The sequence below is a fragment of the Garra rufa genome, chromosome 21 (genome assembly GCF_049309525.1).
Source record: "Garra rufa chromosome 21, GarRuf1.0, whole genome shotgun sequence".
In the NCBI taxonomy this organism is placed as follows: Eukaryota; Metazoa; Chordata; class Actinopteri; order Cypriniformes; family Cyprinidae; genus Garra; species Garra rufa.
In genome coordinates, this window is record NC_133381.1 from 19,875,014 (window position 1) to 19,893,789 (window position 18,776).

The 18,776-nt window shown below is 35.4% G+C and overlaps 2 protein-coding genes across 2 annotated transcripts; one reads left to right on the forward strand and one right to left on the reverse strand.

The window, feature by feature from the left end:
- Positions 1-3,845: 3,845 nt before the first annotated feature.
- On the reverse strand, positions 3,846-11,906 carry LOC141296032 (uncharacterized). The gene is made up of 14 exons (XM_073827312.1): positions 11,770-11,906; positions 11,261-11,425; positions 10,674-10,771; positions 10,437-10,543; positions 9,737-9,832; positions 9,507-9,633; positions 8,689-8,821; positions 8,504-8,602; positions 8,265-8,357; positions 7,924-8,135; positions 7,790-7,855; positions 5,188-5,794; positions 4,935-5,071; positions 3,846-4,838 (listed from the first exon to the last, which is right to left on the reverse strand). The coding sequence occupies exons 2-14, from the start codon at positions 11,414-11,416 to the stop codon at positions 4,721-4,723; spliced, it is 2,049 nt and encodes a 682-aa protein (XP_073683413.1). The 5' UTR covers positions 11,417-11,425; positions 11,770-11,906; the 3' UTR covers positions 3,846-4,720.
- Positions 11,907-15,367: 3,461 nt separating this feature from the next.
- On the forward strand, positions 15,368-17,293 carry LOC141296159 (zinc finger protein 593-like). Its single transcript, XM_073827439.1, has 4 exons — positions 15,368-15,511; positions 15,967-16,169; positions 16,266-16,328; positions 16,751-17,293. The coding sequence occupies exons 2-4, from the start codon at positions 15,970-15,972 to the stop codon at positions 16,875-16,877; spliced, it is 390 nt and encodes a 129-aa protein (XP_073683540.1). The 5' UTR covers positions 15,368-15,511; positions 15,967-15,969; the 3' UTR covers positions 16,878-17,293.
- The last annotated feature ends 1,483 nt before the right edge of the window (positions 17,294-18,776 follow it).

Sequence of the window (18,776 nt, forward strand, 5' to 3'; positions counted from 1 at the left end):
GGAAGTCATATACACCTAGGATGCATGGAGGGTGAGTAAATAATGGGCTAATTTTCATTTTTGGGTGAACTAACCCTTTAATGTCATTGGACTTGAACTTGACAAAATGTCTGTATTGACATCATTCTGTGATTGACAAGATACCTTCTGATGTTCATTCATGTTTATTTCACGCTATAATTCGTAAACAGGAAGATATATATATATCTTGTGTGTGACCCTGGACCACAAAACCAGCCATAAGGTTAAATTTTACAAAACTGAGATGTATACATCATGTGAAAGCTCAATAAATAAGCTTTCTATTGTTATATGGTTTGTTAGGATAGGACAATATTTGGCCGAGATACATCTATTTGAAAATCTGGAATCTGAGGGTGCAAAAAAATCTAAATACTGAGAAAATCACCTTTAAAGTTGTCCAAATTAAGTTCTTAACAATGCATATTACTAATCAAAAATTACATTTTGATATATTTATAGTAGGAATTTTACAAAAAATCTTCATGGAACATGATCTTTACTTAATTTCCTAATGATTTTTGGCATAAAAGAAAAATCAATAAATTTGACCCATACAATGTATTTTTGGCTATTGCTACAAATATACCCCAGCGACTTAAGACTGGTTTTGTGGTCCAGGGTCACATATGTATATCAATTAACATGCTGCCAAAACACATTTAAGAGCCTCACAGTGGTATTATTTGTTTGAAAAATAACCAAATTAGAGCGCCATGGTTTGTCAGAAATAACAACAGTAACGAAGGGGGACGGGTCTTTGCGAAGGGTCAATTCAGAAAGTTTTGTCTCATTCACATTTCCCTATTAACAGCACAATAACAAACTATGGAACCTTAGCGCAGGTGTTTCTATTGTTTTATAAATTATTAATGTCAATAATTCAGACAGAATGCATTTTTGCATTTACCAAAAGACACAGGGCAGTTGAATGAAAAAAAAAAAAAAAAAACTTCAGCAATGTCTAGAGACACGTTTTCTTTAACACATTTTCTTTTAGCTTGAGCAAGATGCTACGATAGGCACAAGAGTAAAGGCCATGTCTGTTAGCATGTTTACATACAAAAACAATGAAAAGCAGTGCAGAGAAATACAAAAACATGTTCTCTGTGAAGAGAAAAAAGCCTGAAGTGAGTTCCACAAGTAAAAGTCATTTTGTTTGACTGTTTAAATGTTCACTTTAAACCATCTTACGTCTTGCATTAATCTGCAACTACTCAAACTGAGGTAAATCCTGAAGGATTTTTTTTTGTTACCACATCCAGTTAATTTAAGCATTTAATCATTAAATTAATAACAGCCAATATAAATATATTCATCATTCATACTGTAGTGATATGCTTAATTTCTCATTTCCATTATTAACAAAAAGTACTGTGGCTGTATCATGGTATCCACCTTTTTCTTCAAGTAAGCTTACGGGTGAGACTTCCGGTTCATTTGCCGCTACAGGGAAATAATGAGAAGAATAACATGCTGTAAACCGTAAAACTGTTTGCACTACAAGCCAATGTGTTCATAATTAAGATAATACATTAAAATAATATGGTAAGACACAGCAATTTGCAATATCAAGCAGCCAAAGCTTTTTTGTACAGCTAAAAATAGCTGGACGCGGATGAGACCAGAAGCCAGACCCGTAAAATGTACAAATGGCTGCGAAAAAGGTGGATAGTAGTGGTACCATATATATATATATATATATATATATATATATATATATATATATCATGGTGCTTCAAACAATATCATGGTATTACTGTAGTACAATGTCTAAGAAGCCATGATAATACCGCAATATGATTGTTCATGCCGCCCGATACTGTAACAACGTCGCGCACATCATCATGAGCCACTTAATGGGAATGGAGTGATTTTATAGTTTTTATATTTCATTATTTATGCACAAGGGCCAAGTGTCATGTTTTAGTTCATTACCAAGCACTGTTATTGAAGGTTTGCACAATACGTTTGCTCACGTGTGCTTTTCTCCGCGTGCTGTGTGTGTGTGTGTGTGTTAATGGGTGAGTGCACAATTACTGGCTGTGCTGTCAATAGTAAGAGTATAACAGATAAAGAAATGCTATTTATCAGGCTTACGGAAAACCGAATAGAGATAACATTGTCTTATGAATGCAGTATGTGTAAATACGAAATGGAAAGTCCGAAAAAGCGCTCTTTTTAGAATGCAGCTGTCTGTGAAGCTTTCTAGCATTGTCATCAGTTCTCAGTTGTCATCATATCTGAATACTAACTGTTCTTTTTGTGTCAAAGTAGCGAGATCATGTTTTGTTTAGCTGAATGCGCAAATTTAGCATGTCGTGTCTACCTCTAACATGCATTTAAAAACTTTAAGTAAGATCACACGCCATTAAAACGATAGAGTATCTCCTTAACCGCAGTTTTAAACCCTGGATTTTTGTCAGGACCTGAATGAAACCGTGTCTGAGTTTGATCTCCAGTAACATTTACTCCAGTAATATGTTTGAAAGAGTCACACACGTGATGTCGGATGCTTTGAGTACAGAGCGTGTGTCCAACTACTCCATGTTCACTACAGCAGCGTTCTTTTGTGTGATGTGATGCACATGTCTTGTATATAGTGTAAAATAATTTGAGTTTTACAGACTGTATAAAGCCAATATTTTGTTTCAAATGTGAAACTCTTTTATGAGATTTAACACATTAAACCAAGGTGAAAAAATATCAAATACGTCTGGATGGTGTTATTTTTGTCATATATATATATATATATATATATATATATATATATACACACACATGCACACACATTTACAGTTGAGGTTTTTATAAAAATTACGCTGTTCAAAAGTTTACATACACTTGATTCTTAATACTGTGTTCTTACCTGAATGATTACCACAACTGTTTTTTTGTTTAGTGATAGTTGTTCATGAGTCCCTTGTTTGTCCTGAACAGTTAAACTGCCTGCTGTTCTTCAGAAAAATCCTTCAGGTCCCACAAATTCTTTGGTTTTTCAGCATTTTTGTGTATTTAAACTTATTTTTGTGTATTTTAACCATATGCAAGTATTACACAAGGTTCAAACGCTCACTGATGCTCCAGAAGGAAATATAATGCATTAAAAGCCAGGGGTGTAAACTTTTGAACAGATTTAAAATGTGTACATTTTTCTTGTTTTGCTTAAATATCTTTTTTTTTGTTTAGTACTGCCCTTCAGAAGCTACAGAAGATACTTAGATGTTTCCCAGAAGACAAAATAAGTTAAATTTACCCTGATCTTCAAATTCCAAATGTTTTCACCCCCGGCTCTTAATGCATTATGTATGTCCTTCTGGAGCATCAGTGAGCGTTTGAACCTGCATACGTTGCATACGTGTCTCTCAGTTGTCCTCAGTGTGAAAAGTTGCATCTCAAAATCATACCGTCATTGTTGGAAATGGTTCAAATATACAAAAATGTTGAAAAACCAAAGAATTTGTGGGATCTGAAGGATTTTTCTGAAGAACAGCTTACAGTTTAACTGTTCAAGACAAACAAGGGACTCATGAACAAATATCACTAAACAAAATAAAATAAAAAACAGCTGCTGAGATTAAGAATCAAGTGTATGTAAACTTTTGAACAGGGTCATATTTTTTAAATTCAAATATATTTTTTTCTTGTGGACTATATGTAAATGTCTTTTATGTGAAATATCTTATTCAGGTCAGTACTAAATAAAAAATAACATGCATTTTGTATGATCCCTCTTATTTTGGTGAAATAATTAACATTTTGCAGATAATGCAAGTTGTATGTAAACTTCTGACCTCACCTGTACACAAACTGTTACCTTAAAATAAGATTTGCTTTATTATTGCTTTATTATTTTAATTGTCAACATTTACATTTGCATTCAAATGTATTTACATTTTATTTGTAAAATACACAACATGAATTTATAGCAGTGTTTATATTTATGAGTAATTAAAGTGATAGTTCACCCAAAAATGTAAATTCTGTCATTAATTACTCACCCTTATGTCTTTCCAAGTTTGTAAGTCATTCGAACACAAATTAAGATATTTTTGATGCAATCCAAGAGCCTTCTGACCCTGCATAGACAGCACAGACTGACACGGAGGAGAAGAAATTGTTGAATAAAGCTGCTTTTTTTTTTTTGCACAAAAAGTATTGTGGTAGCTTTATAACATTACAGTTGAACCACTGATGTCACATGGACTATTTTAACAATATCCTTAGTATCTTTCTGGTCCCTGAATGTGTCGGAAAGCTTTCGGATTTCATAAAAAATATCTTAATTTGTGTTCTGAAGATGAACAAAGATCTTAAGGGTTTAGAACATGAGGGTGAGTAATTAATGACAGAATTTACATTTTTGGGTGAACTATCTCTTTAATATTATACATTTGATCAGATGCAGTTTTGCATCCTGTCAGCGTGGCCCAGCATAAACTGAGCAAAAGATGGATACATGTTTATATTTGTGAGTATATATTTGCATAAACAATGCAAGAACCAAATGTCCTCATATTTCTGCCCAAAATTATATTAATAATTAATTTATCATGCAAAATAACATGCCTTGACATTTAAGAGATATTTAGAGAGCAAACACCAAAGACCAAGCATTTGTGGTATTGTGTTGAATCACCACTTAATGTTCTTCGTAAAATCTGTATCCTGAATCAAAACCAGTTGAGAACCACTTAGTTTAAACAGCAGTTCCTCTGTCAATGTCTCCTATGTGGGGGACTTTGGTGGTCTCCAGCTCTCCACTGCTTTGACACTCAGCTTTCACTGCTGTCTTCTCCTTTCCGTCGCCACTAGACCTGACACACACACACACACACACACACACACACAAAGCATCAAAAGTGAGGACATTGTGCAGCAAAGTAGCCGTGTGTCTCCTCTTTTTAACTTACTTCTTCTTAAAGAGCTTTTTGAAGGAGCTCCTAAATCCTTTTCCTTCTTTCCTATTGCGTTCACTCAAGGGGGTGTGGTCATAATCATCAGACACACCCCTCAATTTAAGCTCCTCCCACACCAGGCTTCTAGGATCCTGAGGAACAAGCAGAATGAGCTTTCACACACTCACATTTAGATAAATGCATATTAATTCAATTAGCTTTTTTTTGTTTTGTTTTTAGGGACAATTCTAACATTTACAGTGTGTACCTTTTGATGCACTATTCGTGGCTGCTCCTCTGTGTCAGTGTGTGTCTCATTTCTGTGTTTTGGACTGCTGGGTCTCTGTCTTGTTTTCCCACTTGACTGGCGCTCCAGCCTCGGGTGGGCGGGAGTTTTCGTCTGGTGGGCGTGGCTATCAATACTGTCCATCTGCAGGCCATTCAGTGATTTGCTCTTTCTCTGCACTGCCTGTAGAGGGCGTGGTCTCACTATATCTGCTGAGTCAGGTGACACACAGGTTCTGTTGGACCTATAAACCATACCCCCAGCGTTTCGTCCCCTACTGCGGGACTGTCGAGGTGGACTGTGAGAAGGACTACAATGCACAAAGGCGATATCAATGCTGGAGTCAGAGGAATGAGACGGGCTTGAGCATCGAGAGTCTCCGGCTCCATAGGGAAAGAGCGCACCTAGAGCATCAGAGAGGACAGATCCCGCTCCCTCGGTCTCTGGAATGCTGCGCAGAGGAACTGAGACGGGTTTGTGCCGAGAGTCAGAGTCAGACAGGAAGGAGACAGGGGATGGGATTTCTGGGTCGTAGTGATAGGGTGCCGCTTCATAGTCGGGGTAGCGTTTGTGACGTCGAGAGGGATCACTTACAAAAAAAGAAGATGTAATTTTTAATTACAGGCACTTTTTAATATTTTTGAAAGAGATAAACTTACAATTCAGACTTTTTTCCCATAATTGCATGATATAAACTCACAATTTGTAGAATTAAAGTCAGAATTACGAGATTACAAATGTGCAGTTATGACTTTCTTGCAATTATGAGACTGTATCTCACAATTGTGGCTTTTTTTCTCACAATTCTGCTTTTTTCTCACAATTCTGGGAGTATTTCTAGCAATGCTGACTTTAATTCTCACAATTGCAACTTCATTTCTCAGAATTGTGAGTTTATGTCTCGCAATTGTTTACTTTATAACTCGAAATTATGAGTTTGTATCATGCAACTCTGAGAAAAAAAGTCAGATTTGTGAGTTTATCTAGCAATTCTGACTTTAAAACTCACAATTATGAGTTTATACCTCAATTCTGAAAGTCAGAATTGCAAGTTTATATCTAGATATTCTGACTTTATAACTCGAAATTGAGTTTGTATCATGCAATTCTGAGAAAAAAAGTAAGAATTGTGAGTTTATATCTTGCAGTCCTGACTTTTTTTCAGAATTGCATGATACAAACTCACAATTGCAAGCTATAAAGTCAGAATTGCGAGACATAAACTCACAATTCTGACTTTACAGCTTGCAATTGTGAGTTTGTATCATGCAATTCTGAGAAAAAAAAGTAAGAATTGTGAGTTTATATCTTGCAGTCCTGACTTTTTTTCAGAATTGCATGATACAAACTCACAATTGCAAGCTATAAAGTCAGAATTGCGAGACATAAACTCACAATTCTGACTTTACAGCTTGCAATTGTGAGTTTGTATCATGCAATTCTGAAAAAAGTCAGATTTGTGTTTATCTAGCAATTCTGACTTTACAACTCACAATTATGAGTTTTGTACCTCAATTCTGAGAAAAAAAAGTCAGAATTGCGATTTTGTCGTTCAATTCTGACTTTATAACTCGAAATTGCGAGTTTGTATCATGTAATTCTGAGGAAAAAAGTCAGATTTGTGTTTATCTAGCAATTCTAACTTTACAACTCACAATTATGAGTTTATACCTTAATTCTGAGAAAAAAAGTCAGAATTGTGAGTTTATATCTTGCAATCCTGATTTTATTTCTCAGAATTGTGAGTTTATGTCTCGCAATTGTGATTTTATAACTCAAAATTGAGAGTTTGTATCATGCAACTCTGAGAAAAAAAGTCAGATTTGTGAGTTTATCTAGCAATTCTGACTTTACAACTCACAATTATGAGTTTATACCTCAATTTTGAGAATAAATGTCAGAATTGTGAGTTTTTATCTAGCAATTCTGACTTTATTTCTCAGAATTGCAAGTTTATGTGTCACAATTCTGACTTTATAACTCAAAATTAGGAGTTTGTGTCATGCAGCTCTGAGAAAAAAAGTCAGATTTGAGTTCATCTAGCAATTCTGATTTTACAACTCACAAATTAGAATTGTGAGTTATCTTGCAATCCTGACTTTATTTCACAGAAGAAAAAAGGTCAGAATTGCAAGATGTAAACTCGCTATTGTGAGAATTTTTAAGTCGCAATTACCTTTTTTATTTTTTATTCAGTGGCGGAAATGGGCTTTCATAAATTAATGTATCCTTGCAAATTAAAAGTATTAGTTACTGTATTAAATTTAATCTTAAACACTCTTTTCACTCTACTTGGCATGAAAATTGTCAGTGTGTTTATTTTCATGCAATAAATAAAACAATGGCTTATGTTTTTTTTTTACTTTTTGTTTAAATTATAGTTTTAAGTCATATTTCATGAAGGATTATTGTATTTCTAGAGGAAGATTAAAAAAATAATTAAAATCCATGCAGTGCATAATGAAGGCATGTAAAAAAAAAAAAAGACATACAAGTGCCTGAAGTTGAAGAAACACCCATAAATTCACAAAGAGCTCATTTTGTGATATATATATATATTTAGTTGGTGCATCTATCTACTCACCTTTGTGCGCCTGTGTTGCTGTAATTTTTCTCATAGTCGACTTTATACAGCTGTCTCACTGTAGATCTGACATGAAAAACAAGAGCCAGTAAAACTTACAACACAAAAACACATATTTGTTCACTTGGACTTACCTGCTAAGCTCTTTTCGTGTGTGTGAGGGCCGTTCCTGCTGGTGTGTGCACAGGTTGTGTGTGTGTTCTCGCAGGGCATGACTGTGTGTGAGGAGCTCCTGGTTGTGTTGTAGCAGATGGCTATACTGGGCCATGAAAGTTCGGAGTTGTTGCACAGACACCAGTAACAGGTAATAGTCTGGATGCTCTGATTCTGTCTGCTGTAGAAGACTCTGTAAAACACAGAAACATACAAATGGACACATACATGCATTTTCTTGACAAGACAATTTTTACACACAAGTATCACTTTATCAAACATGCACAAGTAATAAACATGCCATAAAGATGAGTTTGGCCACCTGGAGGAGCGTATGGTATTCTGGGATACGTTGGACAGGCTGTAGAAGCAGAGAGTGCAGAGATGGACGTGTCTCATCCCCTGTGATGTCACTCTAGATTCAAACATATAAAGCAATCAGAAGGCAGTTATATGGATTCGTCTCAAATAATGCCTCTATATGCCTCAAATATCATCATATAAAAAAATTAGGTGTTTTTAATCTTGTATATATTAAATATAAAATGTGTGCATGTATACCTCCAGCAAGCTGCCTGATTTTGAAGAGAAGAGACTAACAACTGTCAAACATTCTGGCAGGTCCCGTAGATATGATACATAATGATCCAGAAAATCACTCTGCAAAGCACACATTTCAGATTAAATAGTGTACTTTAAGACATGATAGAATAATAACCTCTTTTTCACTTTTTATCATATTTTACTTCTTTGCTGGTGAGTCTAAGAAATACATCTCCCATGATTCCTTGCCAGTGGCTCTTAAGAACTCTCTCCTGGAGGAGGTGAAGGAGTTCCAGATGCTGCTGAATCAAGAAGCGTAGAGAGGGAGGGAAAGGCCTGAGAGAAAGAAAAGGGAATAAAAACAATTACATTTACATTTTTTCCATCAAATGTGTAATTACTAATATCAACAACATTCTAATATTCTGATTTGTTGCTAAAAAAAAACATTTATTATTATTATTATATTGAAAAGTAATTTTTTTCAGGTTTCTTTGATGAATATAAAGTTTACTATTTACGATTGATCAATTTAAAGCATCCTTGCTAAATAAAAATATTTATTTCTATATTTCTTTCCCAAAACAAAACATTATACTGACTCCAAGCTTTTGAATTAAATAGTGTATAATGTTACAAAAGCTTTTTATTTCAGATAAATGCTGATCTTTGGATCTTTTTATTCCTCAAAGAATCCTGAAAAAAATGTAGTCAGTTGTTTTAAATATTGATAATAATAATGATAATAAAATGTTTCTTGAACAGCAAATCTGCATATTAGAAGGATTTCTGAAGGATCATGTGACACTGAAGAGTAATGATGAACATTTTGCTTTGATCACTGGAATAAATTATATTTTAAAATATATTCAAATAGAAAGCAGTTATTTTAAATAGTAACAGTTTTTGCTGCACTTTGGATCAAATAAATGCAGGCTTGGTGAGCAGAAGAGACTTGTTTAAAAAACATTAAAAATATTGACTGGTAGTGAATATAAGTGTTAAAGTGATCCGTAGTTACCGTTTGTCTTTGAGGTTGACGTTTTCTGAGCCATTAAAACTGATGTTGGCCTTCAAGAGGAGTGAGAGATACGATACATACACTCTCTCAGACTCCAACAGTTCCAGTGCTGCAGTCTGCCTCTGAGCTGAAAAAAGGCATGATTTTGTTCACTTTTCAGTTCTTTTTGCTTAAAAGATGACAAATGAAAAATAGAAGCATTCACTTTTATTTATATGTATATCACTCACTTATAGTTGAGTTGTTTTGTTCTTTCAGATCTCGGTTGTTTTTTCTCTCCCTCCACACTGGAGACTTCATTTGACCGTCATGCTCAGGATAAGAGTCTAACCACACAAACACAACCTATTGTCATCTATAGAGAGTTTGCATTTACGTCACGTTTTGGTAAGTTACCTGGATGCATGGCCATATTTTCCCGGGCTGACTGATTAGTACAGCCCAAAACATGACAATAATTGAACATTTTCAGCAGCAATAATCAGCAAAATATTCAAGTTTCGTTTGGTTCACGTTGAGTGCCACCAATATGGCTGATTGATGACGCGTTGTGAAAACACTCTATACACTATTTGTCAGTGTTTCCTAGTGTTTTTCCCCCTCACATGGACTTCAGTTGGTTTTCCCTTTGTCTCCCCCTGTAATTGTGTTTATTGGTTTGTCCCTATTAGCTTTGATTTGGTTCACCTGTCTTGTTAATTTGCTACACCCCCTGCCACTCCTATTTAAGTTGTTTGTTTCCTCAGTTTCAAGGTCCGTCGATAATGTTACGTTGGTTTTTCTGTGTACTCCTGGATTTTGTTTGTTTGTAATTTTTTAGTGTTTTTCTTTAAACTTTTTGATGCCATTTACTCCGGTTTCTCCTTCTCCACTCCTCAACCCGCCTAAACCGTGACACTATTGACATTCAAATAAAATCGTAATACTCACTCTGATTGGCTGAAAGGCTGCTGATGTAATGCTGAATGAGACTGAGTTCTGTTTGGCTGTTTAGAGAGGCGTGGCCATCCACTGACCCCTCCCCCTTTGAGCCTTTCCTGCCAATGATACCGCATGTTCATATATTTAGATTTTCAAATAAAGCCAAAAAAAAAGCCAAGCTTATTTTTTTGGTTTAATACACTGTAGCATGAATTGTGAAAGAATTTAAAAGAAGTTGTGTATCACCTGTGTTGTGTGCTCTGCATGAGGTCCAGGTCCTTCTGCAGGTCTTTTTGGTTAGACCTAACCTCAGAGAGCTGTGTTAAAGCTGTGCTCATGTCTTCCTGCACACACAATAAAATAAAAAATTACAGTTTCGTCAAAATATAAGCAACATTTCAAAACGATGATGCAGAAAAATACATAAAATACAATTAAAAAAAATATTCTATAGATTCAATTATTCTAGAAAAATATTATATTTATGTTTAAATTACTTTTTTTTTAAATAATTGTAATTTTTTTTCTTTTAATAAAATGTATTCATTTTAATATTAAACCATTAAAAGGTTTGAGGTCGCAAAGGTTTTGTTTTTGAAAGAAGTGATATTGTGAAATATTGTTACAATTTAAAATAACTGTTCTCTATTTAAATATATTTTCAAATGTAATTTATTCCTTTGATGTAAAGCTGCATTTTCAGCATCCATTACTCCAGTCTTCAGTCTCACATGATCCTTCAGAAATCATCTTTTTTTTATCTTACTGACCCTAAACTTCTAAACCATTCAATTATATTGTTTATATCACATAATATAACTGTGTGTTAATACCTGTAACGTGTTAAGTGTGTTTCTGAGAGACAGGATCTTTTCATTAGTTTCTTGTTGATAGGTGGAGACTTTTTCCTCCAGACGGCTGTAGGTTTGCCGTAGGGTGGCGAAATCTTCCACCACACTTCCAACTCCAGATTTTAGCTCCACCCACATTGCCTGCAACTAAAACAACAAGTCAGAGGTCACCAATACTCAATAAGAGACAAACCCAGATAGAGAGAGATTAAGGTAAATAGGCGCTTCAGATCAGTCTCAATAGCATTAGGGAGGGTCAAGCTAAATGCGGCCTGAGTTCTGTCACACTCTTCCTATTAGCAATTCATTGTTTCAATGACTTCTATTTTATTAACAGTGGTAATTCGTGCAAGTGTGTGTGATTAGAATTAGGGAATAATGAAACAGAGTGCTTAAAACAGAGTATCTAATTTGACGCAAAAACACACAAACACACACTAAAGCATACAAAATCATGAGAAGTGAGTGAGAGAAAGGCCAACTTAGTTTACCTGAAGATCTATGGCATCTATGTCATTACTTGTGCCTGCAAAAACACAAAACTTTATCAAACAGAAGATGACAGAACATGCACCTAGACGAAGTTTTCAAGTGGCATCCATTGAACTCTTATTTAAAAACTGATTAAAAAGATTGTTTACCATCTATTTTGCCATTCTCCATGATCCAATGGTCTTCCAGGTCCAAATCCTGTACTGTCGTTTAAAATCCTATGTGGTTTGGATCCTTTCTAGTAGTTTCTTTGCTCAAAACTGATTGTACAAGCCAATGAAATGTCACACTTGTATGTTTTGATATGGTAAGAAATGACAGACGAGCTCTCTGATTCTGTGGCTTTGTCTTTCTATCACTTGTCTTTCTCTCTCTCTCTCTCTCTCATCTGTTCCACATATCTCTACCCCTCCTCTTTGAACCATGTGAGTCTGATGAAGTCAAGGACAAAAAGAGGCCTTGTTTTACAGTAAGTGGATGGATGAAGGAAGAGAGGGAGAAAGATAGAGACGTCTGTTTGCATTTTTATGGCTCAGAATCAAACGATTAAATTTCCTCTTCAACCTTTAAGACCAATTTTCCATTTTACAATGAACTCTGTATGAGCTCTGGAACAGATCCGCTAGACATATGAACAAAAAAACACCCACAAAATTATTGTCGTAAACTCAAAAGTGAACATTAAGTCACACCAAATTTAATTGAGGTATAACAATGAAACAAATTAAAACACCCTCAAGAAGTTATTCAGTTTTAAATTTCATCCCACACTAGAGTTTCAGGTTCAGTTTTATAAGCGAACTGAAGGGTGGTGGATCTCCAGTTGAGCTGCTGATCCACGGTAAACACGTTCTCACTCCAGAGGACGGGAAATTGAGCTTCACGGTCTTACACAACTCCTGACTTCTCACCGCAGTCATGAGCTCTGCTGCTTGTGCGTGCTCCTGTATTTTGGAGATGCACTCCACCAATGGCTGAACCGTACACAGAGAATCACATTCCTCTCACCCCCTGCACAAAACAAAGTGGTGATTCTTTCTGAAGTGCAATGTGTGGGAACATGTGTTCTTGATATTCAGTGGATGCTGCTGGAACTGAAGTTATTTCATTGGTATTACAGATCTCATCAATGCCTCAGGGCTGCTTGCTTTGGTAATGCATCATTTTCTATCTAAGATCTCTTTGAGTTGTTTCACAGGTGGTAATTCTTCATGCTGACTCAAATGCTTGCTTTATAATATTGCTTTATAATCCGTTCATATTGTACTATCAAGACTTAAACGTCCTTCAGAATATCTTTTGAAGTTGTTTGGTCCAGTGTACAATTTAGCACTTAACCAATGCCATCTAGTTCAGAAAAAAAGGACAGATTTTATTTGCTGTATTAATTTAAATCGAGTGTGTTTGTGTGCATGTCACATGTTGACTTTGAGCTTCAGTCCTAGTGCCGCTTTGTTATGGAACATCCCAGTCCATACGAGTCCTTGTGAATCTGTGAACTCCCCTTCACCTTCAAATCTGTAAAAACAAATTATTATTTGGCACTTAAGCCTTCTTTATGACAATAATGCTGAATCCTGATTTGCATATGTTTGCAGGATTGATTAAATACTACATCACCTGTTGTTGTTAAAGGTTCCTGTGTATTCTGTCCCATCAGGAAATCGGTAAGTTCCTTTGCCATGATACATGTTTTCTCTGAACAGGCCGCAGTAAAACGCCCCGGAAGGGTATGTAAGAGTTCCTCTGCCATTCATCTACAGGCCACATGACACCAGCAACTAAAACATAACTATTTGTCCAAAAAATACTTATCCAAGGTAGTTGTCTGAATTTACATGGCATCCAATTTGTTGTAGCATATGCTCAAAACTATAGAAGCCTGTTTTGCCACTGAATAAATAATAAAAAATTTAATTGCTACCTTTTATTTTCAGAATTGCGTGATACAAACGTGCAATTCTGACTTTTTTTCTCTCAGGAATGTGAAAAAAACTCACAATTGCAAGTTATATAGTCAGAATTGTGCGATACAATCTCGCAATTCAGTCTTTTTTCTCAGAATTGTGAGAAATAAACAGTTCTGAGAGGAAAAAGAAAGATGTTGTCAGAACTGGGAGTTTATATCTCAAAATTAGTCTTAATAACTCACAATTCTGAGAAAAACAATAGTCACAATAGAGTGTTTTCACGACCCATTATTGGCCATATTGGCGGTACTGAACATAAACAATCACACTGAACTGAACAGAACTTGCATATTTTGCTGATTACTGCTACTGAATATGGTCAATTATTGTCATGTTTTGGGCTGGTTTCTTCGGACCAGGAAAAACATTTGGAATACTACAGACTGCCAAAAGTTATAACAAATCAATGAGAAAAGTGCAAAAAAAAAAGTGAAACAAAAGGCATTTGTGGTTGGACAAACTGAACCAGAATTTCCAGGGCAAGAATCTTGACAACATTCATGTTTGTTCTTATAATTTCCGAACAGGTAGGTGAAATATAAGGTTAATATTTGAATTAATACTGCTTGTACATATCTTTACCACCTATTAACTTTAATTTGTCAAACTATTGCGCCCTTTCCTGCTTACTAAGTCTTTCTCTATATGGTTTAGCAGTTTCCACACATTTTTTTCTGTGGTTTAGACACCATAACTTATTCAGTATTACATTAAACGTACAATTCATGCTGTTGTTTACATCCAAGTATCTCTAATATGGCCATGCACAAGGGTAACTGATGTAAGTGCAAACCCTCTATTCTGTCTCAATAACTCGCAATTGTGTGTTATAAAGTCAGAATTGTGAGATATAAACTAGCAATTCTGAGAAGAACAAAAGTCAAAGTTGCAAGATATTGCGAGAATTGCGAGTTTGTATCACGAGAAAAAAGTCTGAATTGTGAGATAAGTCGCAATTACCTTTTTTATTTAGTGTCATACACACTGAGATAAAATCATGATTAATCCAGTAGTAGACTATAAAATGAGATCAGGTGACTGAAGCTCCAGTATGTCACTGACCTGGGCAGCAGTGCACATGTGAATTAAGTTTGACTTACTTAGTAAATATTGTAATTATTATTAATATATAAATCTCATACACACCTTATCATTGCCCCATTCTCCAGTGTATGTAACTCCAGATGCTGACGTCTGTGTCCCAGACCCTTGTCTTATCACCACACCATCTGAAGTACGAGAGCATTCGCCTTCTAATCTCAAACACAAATGCCAGACCTGTTCAGTGGGCTTAATAAAATAATAGTAAACATTTAGCTGTATTAGCTAACTCACCATATTTGTCTCCATTTGGAAAAATGTAAGATATTTTAAGAGTTGTAATCTCTGCAACAAAGCGTAGCAAAGTTAAATCAAGGTGTTTTTTATCTTTAAGTGACCAGTCAAAAAGATAAAAGAAACATGATTTTTACAAGTAATAAGGATTTATGCTTAGAATACATATTATAACTTTTAGAAATAAGTGCTATGAATATATTTACCAGACATACTACTGTATTTAATTGGTTTTAGTAAAAGCTTTACAGGAAGGTTGCGATATAATCTCCATAGCAACGAGGCAACAACCCTGCTTCGTCTGATTTTTGAGTCATGTGTTGTCTGTAACGTTACTGCCATCTGGTGAACGCGCACAATACATGCGCACTCTACCGACCCGGAAGTTATTCCAGTGGTGCCCAACGTGTGTGCGGAAAGGCAGCTGCGTGTTAACGTGAGTAAAGTAAAAAATATATATCTTTTTCAATTACGCTTTACATATCTAAAGTTTGTAAGGACAACTTGGGGAATAGTCATATTGCGAGATGGAAAGCAAATTTGATGTGTTGTTTTATTGAATATAATTGTTTACTGTTTACTGTTCTTTCAGAGTTATACCAGTGTCATACGAACGGGTTTTCTTTTTTTAGACGTTTTAAAAGAGACTCAATTTTGCCAGTTTTTAAACTGCAATTTCATTTTAGCTGGTTTTAGATGTCACAATGTGCTATTCGTATTCAGACATTTGACAGCTCAGCAGAAAGTTCAGACAGCAGATATCACTTTGTTATTTTAATGCATGTTGTCTTTTGGAGAAGTTGAAGACTTCAGTTTATCTTAACGTTCGAATCAGGTCCCCAAAATCACTTCAAAAATGTCCAAAACTACTGTTTCTCCTCTTGTTTTTAGATCATGGGAAAGTCCAAACAGGTCGGAAACCACAATAATGGCAAGAAGAAGAATATTAACAAGACATGGAAAACAAAGCGCAGGACGAAGGACCTTGACGAGATCCATGTAGACATGGTCCCTGCAAATTCTGTCAAGTTACTAAAGCAAGATGTAGATTATGATGTTACAGGATGTGCCCAGCATTACTGTCTGCACTGCGCGTAAGTAACACTTTTTATTTTTACTATTTGTATTTTCATCTTTTTGTCATTTTATAATATTCAGCTTTTTATCAGAAATTTCTTCCTTTTTTGAAGGAGATATTTTGTCGATTTGAAAACCCTGAAGGAGCATTTCAAGTCCAAACCTCATAAAAAACGGTGAGTAAACCATTATAAACCATTATAAACCATTATACTACCTGACTGGAAATGATAAGAACAAACACAAAAGTTGTCAAGATTCTTGCCTTGGAAGTCCTGGTTCAGTTTGGCCAACCACAAACGCCTTTTGTTCCTCAGACAGATTTTTGCAGTCTTCTCCTTAATTTGTTATAACTTTTGGCAGTCTATAATACTCCAAATGTTTTTCCCAGTCTGACCGATTAGTACAGCTCAAAAAATGACAATAATTGACCATTTTCATCAGAAATAATCAATAAAATATGTGAGTTTCGTTCAGTTCAGTGTCATTATTTACATATAGTGCTGCCAATATGGCCGATTGATGACGAGTCATGAAAACACACTATGAAATACATTACCTGCATACATGTTTTTGCAAGTGCTTTTTTGTGTTTTAGATTGAAGCAGCTGAGGGATGAGCCATATACACAGGCTGAGGCAGAGCGAGCAGCAGGAATGGGCTCCTACATCCCACCCAAAAAAGTAGAGGTTCACACACAACAGGTCGAGGAAGATATGGACTGAAAGAGGACTATGTTCTGCCTCTTTGGACTCTTCTGAATAAAACCATTAGGTCTGGACTTAGACCAACAATTTAACCTGTTTCAGAACTGAAAATAATTTATGGCGATAGAGAGTAAGTCAAAAAATATAAAATAAGTTGATATAATTTTGATAAATATTAATTGACAATTCTCAGTAAATTCAGACTTCATTCAGAAGTCTGAAACAGCTGGCTACAGTTGCATACACTGTTGTGAAATTACATTGGTGAAGGCAGCTTACAATGAGCAACCTTCTGGGACTGAACTCACAGTGTTCATTATGTAAATATAAACTCAAAAAAATGAAAACATCCTCTTTTTTTAACTATTATTTCCAGAAAATGTCTTAACATGTGTAAATATTAGAATAAACATAAGTTCAACAAGTGAGACAAAGCTTTACATACAGTGCCTTTCAAAAGTATTCATACCCCTTCATTTTTTTTATGCATTTTCTCACCCCACATCAATGTGCACACCATACACCAAGACCATACAAACCAGTTTTAACATTTTTGCAAATTAAAAATAAAAAACCGAAATGATTCCATTGCATAAATATTCATACCCTCATCTGGGACAGTTGAAATTTAGTCCAGGAGCAGTCATATTGTTTGTAGATGTTACTACAAGTTAAGTGTATTTACCTGTGGCAAATTGGCAAATCCATTTGAATTGGTAAGGCATGCACATTTTAATAAAAGGTCTAACAGGTGAAAATGCAGATCAGAGCAAAAACCAAGCCCTGAGGTACAACAAAACTGCCTGTAGAGCTCAGAAACAGGATTGGATCAAGCCATACATCTGGGGAAGAGTTCAGAAAAACAATTCTGCTGCATTGAAGGTTCACAGAAACATGTAGTCTCCGTTACCTTTAATGAAAAAAAGTTTGAAACAACTACAACTCTTCCTAGAGCTGAGCAATTTATGAAGGGCCTTGGCTAGAGTGTTGACCAAAAACCTGATGGTCACTCTAGTTGAGCTCCATGATCATATATGCAGATGAGAGAAACTTACAGAAGGACAAACATCATTGCAACACTCCATCGATCTGGGCTTTATGGCAGTGTGGCAAGACTCAATCTTCTCAGTAAAGAACCATAAGGGTCATTCCAGCTGGAATCATCAAATGGTCCCAACCTGACCCCCTCAGATTTGTCTGGAAAAAAAATCTATGTGATGGGTAATATGCCCAATAGATCATATACAAAATTTCAGATCTCTACTGTGCATACTTTTTTTTTTTTACAATGAGGCAAAAATAAAAAATGAGGCAAAACCCCATCCTAATTTTTTAAAAATAACAATATGCTCTTTCAAAAAAAGAACAAGTTTTATGTTCACACCTAGTGTCATTCATGGGAAATATTGCTCTGAACATTGGTGTAAATGAGTTTTTTTTTTCATTTTTGGACCTTAATATCTCAACATCCATCAGACTCTATTGTCTGATATCAAAGGATGTGAAAGACATAGTACATATCAGACCGTTTACCAAGTTTGATGCTTATACATTGAAAATTGAGGTTTCTATGGACATCTGAAAACCCTTAAAGTAATAGTTTTGAAGAAAAGTAGAGGGCCAGCATTCAGGTGTAAATTCAGTAACAATGCTGTGAGTTGTAATTCATGCAGTTCTGGACTAAGACTCTTAGCCCAGAAAATTTCATGGACCTGGCACAACTAGTTCTGGAGATATTTCAGTCTGAACATGGTCACTCAGACTGTGATGCCAAAACGGGGTAAAAAACAAACTTTTTTACAGATTTTTTTGTGAAAAAAGTACGAACAGTAGAGATCTGAAATTTTGTATATGATCTATTGGGCATATTACCCATCACATGGATTTTTTTCAGACAAATCTGAGGAGGTCAGGTGG